The 16,866-nt window shown below is 55.5% G+C and overlaps 1 protein-coding gene across 1 annotated transcript in view; it reads left to right on the top strand.

Moving 5' to 3' along the window:
* Positions 1-16,866, top strand: part of LOC137310265 (uncharacterized) — a gene marked incomplete at its 5' end in the record, with an annotated part of 82,191 nt that overhangs the window by 47,323 nt on the left and 18,002 nt on the right. The window contains 5 exon segments of the mRNA XM_067978161.1: positions 6,933-7,007; positions 9,850-9,949; positions 11,774-11,848; positions 13,277-13,350; positions 16,597-16,705. Of these exon segments, the coding sequence (XP_067834262.1) occupies positions 6,933-7,007; positions 9,850-9,949; positions 11,774-11,848; positions 13,277-13,350; positions 16,597-16,705 (433 nt within the window).

Genomic DNA, 16,866 nt, shown 5'->3' with positions numbered 1-16,866 from the left:
CAGTCAGTGTACAGATATCTCCCTGAGAGAGAGAGGGGACTGAGAGACACCAGTCAGTGTACAGATATCTCCCTGAGAGAGAGGGGACTGAGAGACACCAGTCAGTGTACAGATATCTCCCTGAGAGAGAGGGGACTGAGAGACACCAGTCAGTGTACAGATATCTCCCTTAGAGAGGGGACTGAGAGACACCAGTCAGTGTACAGATATCTCCCTGAGAGAGAGAGGCGTCTGAGAGGCACCAGTCAGTGTACAGATATCTCCCTGAGAGAGGGGGACTGAGAGACACCAGTCAGTGTGCAGATCTCTCCCTGAGAGAGAGGGGACTGAGAGACACCAGATAGTGTACAGATATCTCCCCGAGAGAGAGAGGGGACTGAGAGACACCAGTCAGTGTACAGATATCTCCCTGAGAGAGAGGGGACTGAGAGACACCAGTCAGTGTACAGATATCTCCCTGAGAGAGAGGGGACTGAGAGACACCAGTCAGTGTACAGATATCTCCCTGAGAGAGAGAGGGGACTGAGAGACACCAGTCAGTGTACAGATATCTCCCTGAGAGAGAGGGGACTGAGAGACACCAGTCAGTGCACAGATATCTCCCTGAGAGAGAGGGGACTGAGAGACACCAGTCAGTGCACAGATATCTCCCTGAGAGAGAGGGGACTGAGAGACACCAGTCAGTGTACAGATATCTCCCTGAGAGAGAGGGGACTGAGAGACACCAGTCAGTGTACAGATATCTCCCTGAGAGAGAGAGGGGACTGAGAGACACCAGTCAGTGTGCAGATATCTCCCTGAGAGAGAGGGGACTGAGAGACACCAGTCAGTGTACAGATATCTCCCTGAGAGAGAGGGGACTGAGAGACACCAGTCAGTGTACAGATATCTCCCTGAGAGAGAGGGGACTGAGAGACACCAGTCAGTGTACAGATATCTCCCTGAGAGAGAGAGGGGACTGAGAGACACCAGTCAGTGTACAGATATCTCCCTGAGAGAGAGGGGACTGAGAGACACCAGTCAGTGTACAGATATCTCCCTGAGAGAGAGGGGACTGAGAGACACCAGTCAATGTACAGATATCTCCCTGAGAGAGAGGGGGACTGAGAGACACCAGTCAGTGTACAGATATCTCCCTGAGAGAGAGGGGACTGAGAGACACCAGACAGTGTACAGATATCTCCCCGAGAGAGAGAGGGGACTGAGAGACACCAGTCAGTGTACAGATATCTCCCTGAGAGAGAGGGGACTGAGCGACACCAGTCAGTGCACAGATATCTCCCTGAGAGAGAGGGGACTGAGAGACACCAGTCAGTGTACAGATATCTCCCTGAGAGAGAGGGGACTGAGAGACACCAGTCAGTGTGCAGATATCTCCCTGAGAGAGAGAGGGGACTGAGAGACACCAGTCAGTGTACAGATATCTCACTGAGAGAGAGGGGACTGAGAGACACCAGTCAGTGTACAGATATCTCCCTGAGAGAGAGGGGACTGAGAGACACCAGTCAGTATACAGATATCTCCCTGAGAGAGGGGACTGAGAGACACCAGTCAGTGTACAGATATCTCCCTGAGAGAGGGGACTGAGAGACACCAGTCAGTGTACAGATATCTCCCTGAGAGAGGGGACTGAGAGACACCAGTCAGTGTACAGATATCTCCCTGAGAGAGAGAGGGGACTGATAGGCACCAGTCAGTGTACAGATATCTCCCTGAGAGAGGGGGACTGAGAGACACCAGTCAGTGTACAGATATCTCCCTGAGAGAGAGGGGACTGAGAGACACCAGTCAGTGTACAGATATCTCCCTGAGAGAGAGGGGACTGAGAGACACCAGTCAGTGTACAGATATCTCCCTGAGAGAGAGGGGACTGAGAGACGCCAGACAGTGTACAGATATCTCCCCGAGAGAGAGAGGGGACTGAGAGACACCAGTCAGTGTACAGATATCTCCCTGAGAGAGAGGGGACTGAGCGACACCAGTCAGTGCACAGATATCTCCCTGAGAGAGAGGGGACTGAGAGACACCAGTCAGTGTACAGATATCTCCCTGAGAGAGAGGGGACTGAGAGACACCAGTCAGTGTACAGATATCTCCCTGAGAGAGAGAGGGGACTGAGAGACACCAGTCAGTGTACAGATATCTCCCTGAGAGAGAGGGGACTGAGAGACACCAGTCAGTGTACAGATATCTCCCTGAGAGAGAGGGGACTGAGAGACACCAGTCAGTGCACAGATATCTCCCTGAGAGAGGGGACTGAGAGACACCAGTCAGTGTACAGATATCTCCCTGAGAGAGAGAGGGGACTGAGAGACACCAGTCAGTGTACAGATATCTCCCTGAGAGAGAGGGGACTGAGAGACACCAGTCAGTGTACAGATATCTCGCTGAGAGAGAGGGGACTGAGAGACACCAGTCAATGTGCAGATATCTCCCTGAGAGAGAGGGGGACTGAGAGACACCAGTCAGTGTACAGATATCTCCCTGAGAGAGAGGGGACTGAGAGACACCAGTCAGTGTACAGATATCTCCCTGAGAGAGAGGGGACTGAGAGACACCAGTCAGTGTACAGATATCGCCCTGAGAGAGAGGGGACTGAGAGACACCAGTCAGTGTACAGATATCTCCCTGAGAGAGAGAGAGGACTGAGAGACACCAGTCAGTGTACAGATATCTCCCTGAGAGAGAGGGGACTGAGAGACACCAGACAGTGTACAGATATCTCCCCGAGAGAGAGAGGGGACTGAGAGACACCAGTCAGTGTACAGATATCTCCCTGAGAGAGAGGGGACTGAGAGACACCAGTCAGTGTACAGATATCTCCCTGAGAGAGAGGGGACTGAGAGACACCAGTCAGTGTACAGATATCTCCCTGAGAGAGAGGGGACTGAGAGACACCAGTCAGTGTACAGATATCTCCCTGAGAGAGAGGGGACTGAGAGACACCAGTCAGTGTACAGATATCTCCCTGAGAGAGAGGGGACTGAGAGACACCAGTCAGTGTACAGATATCTCCCTGAGAGAGAGGGGACTGAGAGACACCAGTCAGTGTACAGATATCTCCCTGAGAGAGAGGGGACTGAGAGACACCAGTCAGTGTACAGATATCTCCCTGAGAGAGAGGGGACTGAGAGACACCAGTCAGTGTACAGATATCTCCCTGACAGAGAGAGAGGACTGAGAGACACCAGTCAGTGTACAGATATCTCCCTGAGAGAGAGGGGACTGAGAGACACCAGTCAGTGTACAGATATCTCCCTGAGAGAGAGAGGGGACTGAGAGACACCAGTCAGTGTACAGATATCTCCCTGAGAGAGAGAGGGGACTGAGAGACACCAGTCAGTGTGCAGATATCTCCCTGAGAGAGAGAGGGGACTGAGAGACACCAGTCAGTGTACAGATATCTCCCCGAGAGAGAGAGGGGACTGAGAGACACCAGTCAGTGTACAGATATCTCCCTGAGAGAGAGGGGACTGAGAGATACCAGTCAGTGCACAGATATCTCCCTGAGAGAGAGGGGACTGAGAGACACCAGTCAGTGTACAGATATCTCCCTGAGAGACAGGGGACTGAGAGACACCAGTCAGTGTACAGATATCTCCCTGAGAGAGAGAGGGGACTGAGAGACACCAGTCAGTGTACAGATATCTCCCTGAGAGAGAGGGGACTGAGAGACACCAGTCAGTGTACAGATATCTCCCTGAGAGAGAGGGGACTGAGAGACACCAGTCAGTGTACAGATATCTCCCTGAGAGAGGGGACTGAGAGACACCAGTCAGTGTACAGATATCTCCCTGAGAGAGAGAGGGGACTGAGAGGCACCAGTCAGTGTACAGATATCTCCCTGAGAGAGGGGGACTGAGAGACACCAGTCAGTGTACAGATATCTCCCTGAGAGAGAGGGGACTGAGAGACACTAGTCAGTGTACAGATATCTCCCTGAGAGAGAGGGGACTGAGAGACACCAGTCAGTGTACAGATATCTCCCTGAGAGAGAGGGGACTGAGAGACACCAGTCAGTGTACAGATATCTCCCTGAGAGAGAGGGGACTGAGAGACACCAGTCAGTGCACAGATATCTCCCTGAGAGAGAGGGGACTGAGAGACACCAGTCAGTGTACAGATATCTCCCTGAGAGAGAGGGGACTGAGAGACACCAGTCAGTGTACAGATATCTCCCTGAGAAAGAGGGGACTGAGAGACACCAGTCAGTGTACAGATATCTCCCTGAGAGAGAGGGGACTGAGAGACACCAGTCAGTGTACAGATATCTCCCTGAGAGAGAGGGGACTGAGAGACACCAGTCAGTGTACAGATATCTCCCTGAGAGAGAGGGGACTGAGAGACACCAGTCAGTGTACAGATATCTCCCTGAGAGAGAGGGGACTGAGAGACACCAGTCAGTGTACAGATATCTCCCTGAGAGAGAGAGGGGACTGAGAGACACCAGTCAGTGTACAGATATCTCCCTGAGAGAGAGGGGACTGAGAGACACCAGTCAGTGTACAGATATCTCCCTGAGAGAGAGGGACTGAGAGACACCAGTCAGTGTACAGATATCTCCCTGAGAGAGAGAGGGGACTGAGAGACACCAGTCAGTGTACAGATATCTCCCTGAGAGAGAGGGGACTGAGAGACACCAGTCAGTGTACAGATATCTCCCTGAGAGAGAGGGGACTGAGAGACACCAGTCAGTGTACAGATATCTCCCTGAGAGAGAGAGGACTGAGAGACACCAGTCAGTGTACAGATATCTCCCTGAGAGAGAGGGGACTGAGAGACACCAGTCAGTGCACAGATATCTCCCTGAGAGAGAGGGGACTGAGAGACACCAGTCAGTGTACAGATATCTCCCTGAGAGAGAGGGGACTGAGAGACACCAGTCAGTGTACAGATATCTCCCTGAGAAAGAGGGGACTGAGAGACACCAGTCAGTGTACAGATATCTCCCTGAGAGAGAGGGGACTGAGAGACACCAGTCAGTGTACAGATATCTCCCTGAGAGAGAGGGGACTGAGAGACACCAGTCAGTGTACAGATATCTCCCTGAGAGAGAGGGGACTGAGAGACACCAGTCAGTGTACAGATATCTCCCTGAGAGAGAGGGGACTGAGAGACACCAGTCAGTGTACAGATATCTCCCTGAGAGAGAGAGGGGACTGAGAGACACCAGTCAGTGTACAGATATCTCCCTGAGAGAGAGGGGACTGAGAGACACCAGTCAGTGTACAGATATCTCCCTGAGAGAGAGGGACTGAGAGACACCAGTCAGTGTACAGATATCTCCCTGAGAGAGAGGGGACTGAGAGACACCAGTCAGTGTGCAGATATCTCCCTGAGAGAGAGGGGACTGAGAGACACCAGTCAGTGTACAGATATCTCCCTGAGAGAGAGAGGACTGAGAGACACCAGTCAGTGTACAGATATCTCCCTGAGAGAGAGGGGACTGAGAGACACCAGTCAGTGTACAGATATCTCCCTGAGAGAGAGGGGACTGAGAGACACCAGTCAGTGTACAGATATCTCCCTGAGAGAGAGAGGGGACTGAGAGACACCAGTCAGTGTACAGATATCTCCCTGAGAGAGGGGACTGAGAGACACCAGTCAGTGTACAGATATCTCCCTGAGAGAGAGGGGACTGAGAGACACCAGTCAGTGTACAGATATCTCCCTGAGAGAGAGGGGACTGAGAGACACCAGTCAGTGTACAGATATCTCCCTGAGAGAGAGGGGACTGAGAGACACCAGACAGTGTACAGATATCTCCCCGAGAGAGAGGGGACTGAGAGACACCAGTCAGTGTACAGATATCTCCCCGAGAGAGAGGGGACTGAGAGACACCAGTCAGTGTTCAGATATCTCCCTGAGAGAGAGGGGACTGAGAGACACCAGTCAGTGTACAGATATCTCCCTGAGAGAGAGGGGACTGAGAGACACCAGTCAGTGTACAGATATCTCCCTGAGAGAGAGGGGACTGAGAGACACCAGTCAGTGTACAGATATCTCCCTGAGAGAGAGAGGGGACTGAGAGACACCAGTCAGTGTACAGATATCTCCCTGAGAGAGAGAGGACTGAGAGACACCAGTCAGTGTACAGATATCTCCCTGAGAGAGAGGGGACTGAGAGACACCAGTCAGTGTACAGATATCTCCCTGAGAGAGAGAGGGGACTGAGAGACACCAGTCAGTGTACAGATATCTCCCTGAGAGAGGGGACTGAGAGACACCAGTCAGTGTACAGATATCTCCCTGAGAGAGAGGGGACTGAGAGACACCAGTCAGTGTACAGATATCTCCCTGAGAGAGAGGGGCCTGAGAGACACCAGTCAGTGTACAGATATCTCCCTGAGAGAGAGGGGACTGAGAGACACCAGTCAGTGTGCAGATATCTCCCTGTGAGAGAGGGGACTGAGAGACACCAGTCAGTGTACAGATATCTCCCTGAGAGAGAGGGGACTGAGAGACACCAGTCAGTGTACAGATATCTCCCTGTGAGAGAGGGGACTGAGAGACACCAGTCAGTGTACAGATATCTCCCTGAGAGAGAGGGGACTGAGAGACACCAGTCAGTGTACAGATATCTCCCTGAGAGAGAGGGGACTGAGAGACACCAGTCAGTGTACAGATATCTCCCTGAGAGAGAGGGGACTGAGAGACACCAGTCAGTGTACAGATATCTCCCTGAGAGAGGGGGGACTGAGAGACACCAGTCAGTGCACAGATATCTCCCTGAGAGAGAGGGGACTGAGAGACACCAGTCAGTGTACAGATATCTCCCTGTGAGAGAGGGGACTGAGAGACACCAGTCAGTGTACAGATATCTCCCTGAGAGAGAGGGGACTGAGAGACACCAGTCAGTGTACAGATATCTCCCTGAGAGAGAGGGGACTGAGATATCCCTTCTACTGATTGATACCTGCTCTCTGTCACAGGGTAAAGACAGCGATGATGATGATGAAGTGGTTCATATGGATCGTGATCATTTTATGGATGAATTCTTCGAGCAGGTCAGTGAACCCAATCGGAGTTAGCTGCGAGACTCAAGCTCCAGCCTCCCCCGATCTGGCAGACAAAGAGTCAGAAGGTCGTGCGTTCGAGTCCCACACACACTCCTGAGACTCAACCCCCGCGACAATCCAGGCCGACACTCCCCGGTTGCCCAGTACTGAGGGAGCGCCGCACTGTCGGAGGGTCGGTACTGAGGGAGCGCCGCACTGTGGGAGGGTCGGTACTGAGGGAGCGCCGCACTGTCGGAGGGTCAGTACTGAGGGAGCGCCGCACTGTCGGAGGGTCAGTACTGAGGGAGCGCCGCACTGTGGGAGGGTCGGTACTGAGGGAGCGCCGCACTGTGGGAGGGTCAGTACTGAGGGAACGCCGCACTGTCGGAGGGTCAGTACTGAGGGAGCGCCGCACTGTGGGAGGGTCAGTACTGAGGGAGCGCCGCACTGTCGGAGGGTCGGTACTGAGGGAGCGCCGCACTGTCGGAGGGTCAGTACTGAGGGAGCGCCGCACTGTCGGAGGGTCGGTACTGAGGGAGCGCCGCACTGTGGGAGGGTCGGTACTGAGGGAGCGCCGCGCTGTCGGAGGGTCAGTACTGAGGGAGCGCCGCACTGTCGGAGGGTCGGTACTGAGGGAGCACCGCACTGTGGGAGCGTCAGTACTGAGGGAGCGCCGCACTGTCGGAGGGTCAGTACTGAGGGAGCGCCGCACCATCGGAGGGTCGGTACTGAGGGAGCGCCGCACTGTCGGAGGGTCGGTACTGAGGGAGCGCCGCACTGTCGGAGGGTCGGTACTGAGGGAGCGCCGCACTGTCGGAGGGTCAGTACTGAGGGAGCGCCGCACTGTCGGAGGGTCAGTACTGAGGGAGCGCCGCACTGTCGGAGGGTCAGTACTGAGGGAGCGCCGCACTGTCGGAGGGTCGGTACTGAGGGAGCGCCGCACTGTCGGAGGGTCAGTACTGAGGGAGCGCCGCACTGTCGGAGGGTCGGTACTGAGGGAGCGCCGCACTGTCGGAGGGTCGGTACTGAGGGAGCGCCGCACTGCCGTCTTTCGGATGAGATTTTAAACCGAGGGCCCCGTCTGCCCCTCTCAGGGGGAACGTGAAGCTGGGATGATGAGGCATTTATTGCCCATCTGTAGTTACCCCTTGAGAAGGTTCAGGGAGATTGGCCAGAATGGTTCCAGGGATGAGGGACTTCAGTTTCTGTGGAGAGACTGGAGAAGCTGGGATTGTTCTCCTCAGAGCAGAGAAGGTTGAGGGGAGATTTGATCGAGGGGTTCAAAATCACGAGGGGTTTTGATCGAGTAAATGAGGAGAGACTGTTTCCAGTGGGCAGGAGGGTCGGTGACCAGAGGACACAGATTGAAGATAATCGGGGAAAGAGACAGAGGAGGGAGATGGGGAGAATGTTCTCTCCGCAGCGAGTTGTGATGATCTGGAATTCACTGCCTGAAAGGGCGGTGGAAGCAGATTCAATAATAACTTTCAAAAAGTTGGGGATGGATACAGGGCTATTGGGAGAGAGTGGGGCAGTGGGATTAGTTTGGGGATTGATACAGGGCTATGGGGAGAGAGTGGGGCAGTGGGATTAGTTTGGGGATTGATACAGGGCTATGGGGAGAGAGTGGGGCAGTGGGATTAGTTTGGGGATTGATACAGGGCTATGGGGAGAGAGTGGGGCAGTGGGATTAGTTTGGGGATTGATACAGGGCTATGGGGAGAGAGTGGGGCAGTGGGATTAGTTTGGGGATTGATACAGGGCTATGGGGAGAGAGCGGGGCAGTGGGATTAGTTTGGGGATTGATACAGGGCTATGGGGAGAGAGTGGGGCAGTGGGATTAGTTTGGGGATTGATACAGGGCTATGGGGAGAGAGCGGGGCAGTGGGATTAGTTTGGGGATTGATACAGGGCTATGGGGAGAGAGTGGGGCAGTGGGATTAGTTTGGGGATTGATACAGGGCTATGGGGAGAGAGTGGGGCAGTGGGATTAGTTTGGGGATCGATACAGGGCTATGGGGAGAGAGCGGGGCAGTGGGATTAGTTTGGGGATCGATACAGGGCTATGGGGAGAGAGCGGGGCAGTGGGATTAGTTTGGGGATTGATACAGGACTATGGGGAGAGAGCGGGGCAGTGGGATTAGTTTGGGGATTGATACAGGGCTATGGGGAGAGAACGGGGCAGTGGGATTAGTTTGGGGTTTGATACAGGGCTATGGGGAGAGAGCGGGGCAGTGGGATTAGTTTGGGGTTTGATACAGGGCTATGGGGAGAGAACGGGGCAGTGGGATTAGTTTGGGGTTTGATACAGGGCTATGGGGAGAGAGTGGGGCAGTGGGATTAATTTGGGGATCGATACAGGGCTATGGGGAGAGAGCGGGGCAGTGGGATTAGTTTGGGGGTTGATTCAGGGCTATGGGGAGAGAGCGGGGCAGTGGGATTAGTTTGGGGATTGATACAGGGCTATGGGGAGAGAGCGGGGGCAGTGGGATTAGTTTGGGGATTGATACAGGGCTATGGGGAGAGAGCGGGGCAGTGGGATTAGTTTGGGGATTGATACAGGGCTGTGGGGAGAGAGCGGGGCAGTGGGATTAGTTTGGCGATTGATACAGGGCTGTGGGGAGAGAGCGGGGCAGTGGGATTAGTTTGGCGATTGATACAGGGCTGTGGGGAGAGAGCGGGGCAGTGGGATTAGTTTGGCGATTGATACAGGGCTGTGGGGAGAGAGCGGGGCAGTGGGGAACGATGGATGTTCCTGCCTTGGGAACGCTTGGGACGTGTTGGAATTTTCCAGTGGTGGTGTGTTTGTGAAGGGGAGTCGCTCATGCAGCAGCTGGCTCTGATTTTTCAGGTCGAGGAGATCCGCGGCTGCATTGAGAAACTTTCAGAGGACGTGGAAAGGGTGAAGAAACAACACAGTGCGATCCTGGCTGCTCCCAACCCGGACGACAGTAAGTGAAAGGGTTAACTGGCCTCCCAGGCCTCGGGACGGGGGCGCGGGGAGTGGGCGAGGGCTGAACCCGAGCAATGGGGCGTCTGCAACGCCTGCGAGCCGAGTCATTCTCGGGGTGGGTGGCGGAACAGCTGAGTCAATTTACCCGGTGTGGGACCGGGCCCCCACGTCAGGAAAACCCCAGGCTCCGTCCCGGGGCCTTGTGCTGAGTTCGCTGATCTCACCCCGTGTGTGGGACTGAACCCCCCCCTCTTCCCTCGCCCCAAAACACACACACACACACACACAGCAGGAAATTCCCAGGCTCCAGCTTGGGCCTAGTGCTGAATTAGCTGCAAAATCGTCTCGCCCCGCCGCCCCCCACGGTTGAACAACCCACTGATGCTCGCGCGCAGAGCAACCGCTGGGGCGATGGAGGAGAGGAAGGGTGACGGTGAAGGATTAACTGGAATCGTAAAGATCCCCCCTCTCCCCCCAGAAGGAATCCTCGGCAGCGGGAGTGCGAGGCGAATGTGGTCCTATCCTGAGCCAGGCTCTCACATTTGTACAACCGGGGGGCTGGGGTTTAGTCCAGGCCGACGGAGTAGGAAAGAGTATTTTAACACGACTGAAGTCGATCTTTCATCTCTCTGTGCTCCCAGAATGGAACATTGGAACAGGAGGAGGCCATTCAGCCCCTCGAGCCCGTTCCCCGCCATTCAGTTACATCCGAGGCCGACCTCAATCTTAACCCCATCTACCCGCCAGGGGTCTGTAACCCTTCACACCCAACAATCCCAGCCTTGAACGCTTTTGCAGGATGAGTTATGGCCAATTTGGAGCCAATAGATGGAGATTTCATCTGGTGTCCATCTCTTAGGGTGTGATGTTTACAACCGTGCAGAATGTGTTAGATTCTGGTGGGGACCGGGAGCATATGGATATCACAATGTACTGATGGCCGTAGCATATGGCGTCACAGGGATGTCGGAATTGCTAGGTTCAGAGCAAGTCAATTGATATTGTCCATCATTGTCCATTGTAAGCCATGTCGCGTTGGGTGACATTCTGTCTCACCTCCTGAGTCGAAAAGTCCTGAGTTCAAGTCCCACTCCAGGCACCTGAGCACAAAATCTAGGCTGACAGTCCAGGCCAGTACTGAGGGAGCGCCGCATTGTCGGAGCGTCAGTACTGAGGGAGCACCTCATTGTGGGAGGGTCAGTACTGAGGGAGCTCTGCACTGTCGGAGGGTCAGTACTGAGGGAGCGCCGCACTGTCGGAGGGTCAGTACTGAGGGAGCGCTGCACTGTCGGAGGGTCAGTACTGAGGGAGCGCCGCACTGTCGGAGGGTCAGTACTGAGGGAGCGCCGCACTGTCGGGAGGGTCAGTACTGAGGGAGCGCCGCACTGTCGGAGGGTCGGTACCGAGGGAGCGCCGCACTGTCGGAGGTGCCGTCTTTCGGATGAGACGTTAAACCGAGGGCCCCGTCTGCCCCTCTCAGGTGGACGTAAAATCCCACGGCCCACGATTGGAAGAAGAGCAGGGGGGTGGGAGTTCTCCCCGGGTGTCCTGGGGCCGATATTTATCCCTCGACCAACATCACAGATGATCCGGGTCATTCTCACATTGCTGTTTGTGGGATCTTGCTGTGCGCAAATTTGTCCGCCGCCTTTCCCACGTCACAACAGGGACCGCACTTCGAGAAAAAAGTCCCTCGTCGGCCGCGAGACGCTTCAGGACGTCCTGAGGTGGCGAAGGGGTGCTGGAGATGCGGGAGGACCTGAGTTATTTTGGTGCGGCTGTACCTTGGCCGAATTGCCTCATGCCTTCAATCTCTCCGCAGGAATTAAACAGGAACTGGAGGATTTGACAGCTGACATCAAGAAGACGGCGAACAAAGTGCGTTCCAGATTAAAAAGTGAGTGGTACTTTCTGGTTCAGTTTGCCTCAGTGCTGCTCCTCGGCGAGCTCGTCCAAAATCAGTCCACGTGACGATAATCCGTCTCTCCCTCGTCACCACCTCTCTCGGCCCCTCCGCTATCCCTCACTTGTCGCACTCTTTGCCCGACGATTTTCTCAAACGAAATATCGCGAGGACCGTGGCCCTCGTCCCCGGTCCCCGCCACAAACTCCGTTATCCGGGCCGTCTGCGACCTTGGCGTCCTGTGTGACCCTGAGATGAGCCTCTGACCCCCCATCTCCTCTCCCTCGCCGAGGCCGCCTGCTCCCTCCCTCCGTCACATCGCCCGACTCCGGCCCCCCCCGCCTCGGCTCATCTGCTGCTGAAACCCTCACCCGTCCCCTCCGGACTCCGACTGTCCCAATGATCTCCTGGCCCGGCCTCCCACCTCGCAGCCTCCGTCGCCATCGACTCATCTGCTGCCCCCGTATCCTAACTCGCACCGAGTCCCGTTCACCCATCACCCCCTCTCCCCCTGTGCTCGCTGGACCCACATTGGCTCCCGGTCCGGGAACACCTCGATTTTAAAATTCTCCACCCTCGTGTTCAAATCCCTCCATGGCCCCTCGCCCTCCCCTCCCGATCTCTGTAACCTCCTCCAGCCCCGACAAACCTCCGAGATCTCTGCCCTCCTCCGATTCCGGCCTCTTGTCCATCCCCTGCTCCCTTCGCCCCACCATTGGCGGCCGTTCCTTCAGAGGCCCGGGCCCTAAACTCTGGAATTCCCTCCCTAAACCTCTCTGCCTCCGTCCCTCCCTGCCCCTCCCTGCTCCTGCCCCTCTCTACCTCCCCCTCCCTCTCTACCTCCCCCTCCCTCTCTACCTCCTCCCCCTCCCTCTCTACCTCCTCCCCCTCCCTCTCTACCTCCTCCCCCTCCCTCCCGACCTCCCCTTCCCTCTCGACCTCCCCCTCCCTCTCTCTCTGTCTCCCTCCCTGTCTCTCTCTCCACCTCCCTCTCCCACCCTCTCTCCCTCCCTCCCTCCCTCTCTCTGTCTCTCTCTCTCTCTGTCTCCCTCCTTCTTTCTCTGTCTCCCTCCCTGTCTCTCTCTTCCCCCTCCCTCCACCTCCCTCTCCCTCCCTCTCCCTCCCTCTTGAAACCTCTCCGCCTCCCTCTCTCTCTCTCTGTCTCCCTCCCTCCCTCTCTCTCTCTGTCTCCCTCCCTCCCACTCTCTCTCCTCCTCCTTTAGGACCCTTCCAAAACCCTCCCTGTCACCTGTCCGAATATCTCCTTATGTGGCTCGGGGCTGTATTTTGTTTGATAAACACTCCTGTGAAGATCCTTCCGGAAAATTTGCTCCATTAAAGGCACTGTATAAATTTCTGTCAGCAACGACAGAATGCAACAAGGTATATCTCCCACCTTTATCTCATCCTTTCAACCTCCAGCCATCGAACAGAGTATCGAACAGGAGGAGGGACAAAACAGATCATCCGCAGATTTACGCATTCGTAAGACACAGGTAGGGGACGGCTTTCTGGGACCGGGTCTCACAGTGCGTTAGATACACTGTCCTTTCCCCCTCTGGGACCGGGTCTCACAGTGTGTTAGATACACTGTCCCTTCCCCCTCTGGGACCGGGTCTCACAGTGCGTTAGATACACTGTCCTTTCCCCCTCTGGGACCGGGTCTCACAGTGTGTTAGATAGACTGTCCTTTCCCCCTCTGGGACCGGGTCTCACAGTGCGTTAGATACACTGTCCTTTCCCCCTCTGGGACCGGGTCTCACAGTGCGTGAGATACACTGTCCTTTCCCCCTCTGGGACCGGGTCTCACAGTGCGTGAGATACACTGTCCTTTCCCCCTCTGGGACCGGGTCTCACAGTGCGTTAGATACACTGTCCTTTCCCCCTCTGGGACCGGGTCTCACAGTGCGTTAGATACACTGTCCTTTCCCCCTCTGGGACCGGGTCTCCCAGTGCGTTAGATACACTGTCCTTTCCCCCTCTGGGACCGGGTCTCACAGTGCGTGAGATACACTGTCCTTTCCCCCTCTGGGACCGGGTCTCACAGTGCGTGAGATACACTGTCCTTTCCCCCTCTGGGACTGGGTCTCACAGTGTGTTAGATACACTGTCCTTTCCCCCTCTGGGACCGGGTCTCACAGTGCGTGAGATACACTGTCCTTTCCCCCCTCTGGGACCGGGTCTCACAGTGCGTTAGATACACTGTCCTTTCCCCCTCTGGGACCGGGTCTCACAGTGCGTTAGATACACTGTCCTTTCCCCCTCTGGGACCGGGTCTCACAGTGTGTTAGACACACTGTCCTTTCCCACTCTGGGACCGGGTCTCACAGTGCGTTAGATACACTGTCCTTTCCCCCTCTGGGACCGGGTCTCACAGTGCGTTAGATACACTGTCCTTTCCCCCTCTGGGACCGGGTCTCACAGTGCGTTAGATACACTGTCCTTTCCCCCTCTGGGACCGGGTCTCACAGTGTGTTAGATACACTGTCCTTTCCCCCTCTGGGACCGGGTCTCACACTGCGTTAGACACACTGTCCTTTCCCCCTCTGGGACCGGGTCTCACAGTGCGTTAGATACACTGTCCTTTCCCCCTCTGGGACCGGGTCTCACAGTGCGTTAGATACACTGTCCTTTCCCCCTCTGGGACCGGGTCTCACAGTGCGTTAGATACACTGTCCTTTCCCCCTCTGGGACCGGGTCTCACAGTGCGTTAGATACACTGTCCTTTCCCCCTCTGGGACCGGGTCTCACAGTGCGTTAGATACACTGTCCTTTCCCCCTCTGGGACCGGGTCTCACAGTGCGTTAGATACACTGTCCTTTCCCCCTCTGGGACCGGGTCTCACAGTGCGTTAGATACACTGTCCTTTCCCCCTCTGGGACCGGGTCTCACAGTGCGTTAGATACACTGTCCTTTCCCCCTCTGGGACCGGGTCTCACAGTGCGTTAGATACACTGTCCTTTCCCCCTCTGGGACCGGGTCTCACAGTGCGTTAGATACACTGTCCTTTCCCCCTCTGGGACCGGGTCTCTCAGTGCGTTAGATACACTGTCCTTTCCCCCTCTGGGACCGGGTCTCACAGCGCGTTAGATACACTGTCCTTTCCCCCTCTGGGACCGGGTCTCACAGTGCGTTAGATACACTGTCTTTTCCCCTCTGGGACCGGGTCTCACAGTGCGTTAGATACACTGTCCTTTCCCCCTCTGGGACCGGGTCTCACAGTGCGTTAGATACACTGTCCTTTCCCCCTCTGGGACCGGGTCTCACAGTGCGTTAGATACACTGTCCTTTCCCCCTCTGGGACCGGATCTCACAGTGCGTTAGATACACTGTCCTTTCCCCCTCTGGGACCGGGTCTCACAGTGCGTTAGATACACTGTCCTTTCCCCCTCTGGGACCAGGTCTCACAGTGCGTTAGATACACTGTCCTTTCCCCCTCTGGGACCGGGTCTCACAGTGCGTTAGATACACTGTCCTTTCCCCCTCTGGGACCGGGTCTCACAGTGCGTTAGATACACTGTCCTTTCCCCCTCTGGGACCGGGTCTCACAGTGCGTTAGATACACTGTCCTTTCCCCCTCTGGGACCGGGTCTCACAGTGCGTTAGATACACTATCCTTTCCCCCTCTGGGACCGGGTCTCACAGTGCGTTAGATACACTGTCCTTTCCCCCTCTGGGACCGGGTCTCACAGTGCGTTAGATACACTGTCCTTTCCCCCTCTGGGACCGGGTCTCACAGTGCGTTAGATACACTGTCCTTTCCCCCTCTGTGACCGGGTCTCTCAGTGTATTAGATACACTGTCCTTTCCCCCTCTGGGACCGGGTCTCACAGTGCGTTAGATACACTGTCCTTTCCCCCTCTGGGACCGGGTCTCACAGTGCGTTAGATACACTGTCCTTTCCCCCTCTGGGACCGGGTCTCACAGTGCGTTAGATACACTGTCCTTTCCCCCTCTGGGACCGGGTCTCACAGTGCGTTAGATACACTGTCCTTTCCCCCTCTGGGACCGGGTCTCACAGTGCGTTAGATACACTGTCCTTTCCCCCTCTGGGACCGGGTCTCACAGTGCGTTAGATACACTGTCCTTTCCCCCTCTGGGACCGGGTCTCACAGTGCGTCAGACGACGAGGGAACGGCCGATATAGGAGGCGGTGAGTGTGACTCGGAGAGGGGGGATCTTTGAGGCGATGTTATTCCCATGCACCTGCTGCCCTTGTCCCTCTGGGTGGTGGAGGTCGGGGGTTTGGGAGGTGCTGTCGATGAACCCTTGGCGAGTTTGCATCCTGCAGACAGGACACACTGCAGCCACGGTGAGTCGGTGGTGGAGGGAGTGGGTGTTTAAGGTGGGGGATGGGCTGCCGATCGAGCGGGCTGATTTGTCCTGGATGGTGTCGAGCGTCTTGAGTCTTGTTGGAGCTGCACTCATCCAGGCAAGTGGAGAGTATTCCATCACACTCCTGACTTGTGCCTTGTAGATGGCGGAAAGGCTTTGGGGAGTCAGGAGGTGAGTCACTCGCCGCAGAATACCCAGCCTCTGACCTGCTCTCGTAGCCACAGTGTTTGTGAACACGGATGATGGGGGCGATGAGTGAGGATTCGATCACGGCCTCCAACTGGTTGCTCGTCCTTCCGAAAATCTCCACCTCTCCATCTGTCCTCACCCGGTTGAAAGACCTTTCCTTCCTCAAATTAATCAGCTCCCCACTCTCTCTCTCTCTCTCTCTCTCTCTCTCAATCCAGCACTCCACGCTGTCTCGCAAATTTGTCGAGGTCATGACTGAATACAATGCGACTCAGTCCAAGTATCGGGATCGTTGCAAAGATAGGATCCAGAGACAGTTGGAAATCAGTAAGTGACGACAAGAATTCAGCCCCAAGAGACGGGAGGGGGCTGTAAAATTACACTCGGCAACGACAGAGACTACAATCACACACTCAGGAATCACCGAGACTAGAATCACACACTCAGTAATCACAGAGACTAGAATCACACACTCAGTAATCACAGGG

The sequence above is a fragment of the Heptranchias perlo genome, unplaced genomic scaffold, assembly GCF_035084215.1.
Source record: "Heptranchias perlo isolate sHepPer1 unplaced genomic scaffold, sHepPer1.hap1 HAP1_SCAFFOLD_237, whole genome shotgun sequence".
Classification (NCBI taxonomy): Eukaryota; Metazoa; Chordata; class Chondrichthyes; order Hexanchiformes; family Hexanchidae; genus Heptranchias; species Heptranchias perlo.
This window is presented reverse-complemented; position numbering and strand designations above follow the sequence as displayed.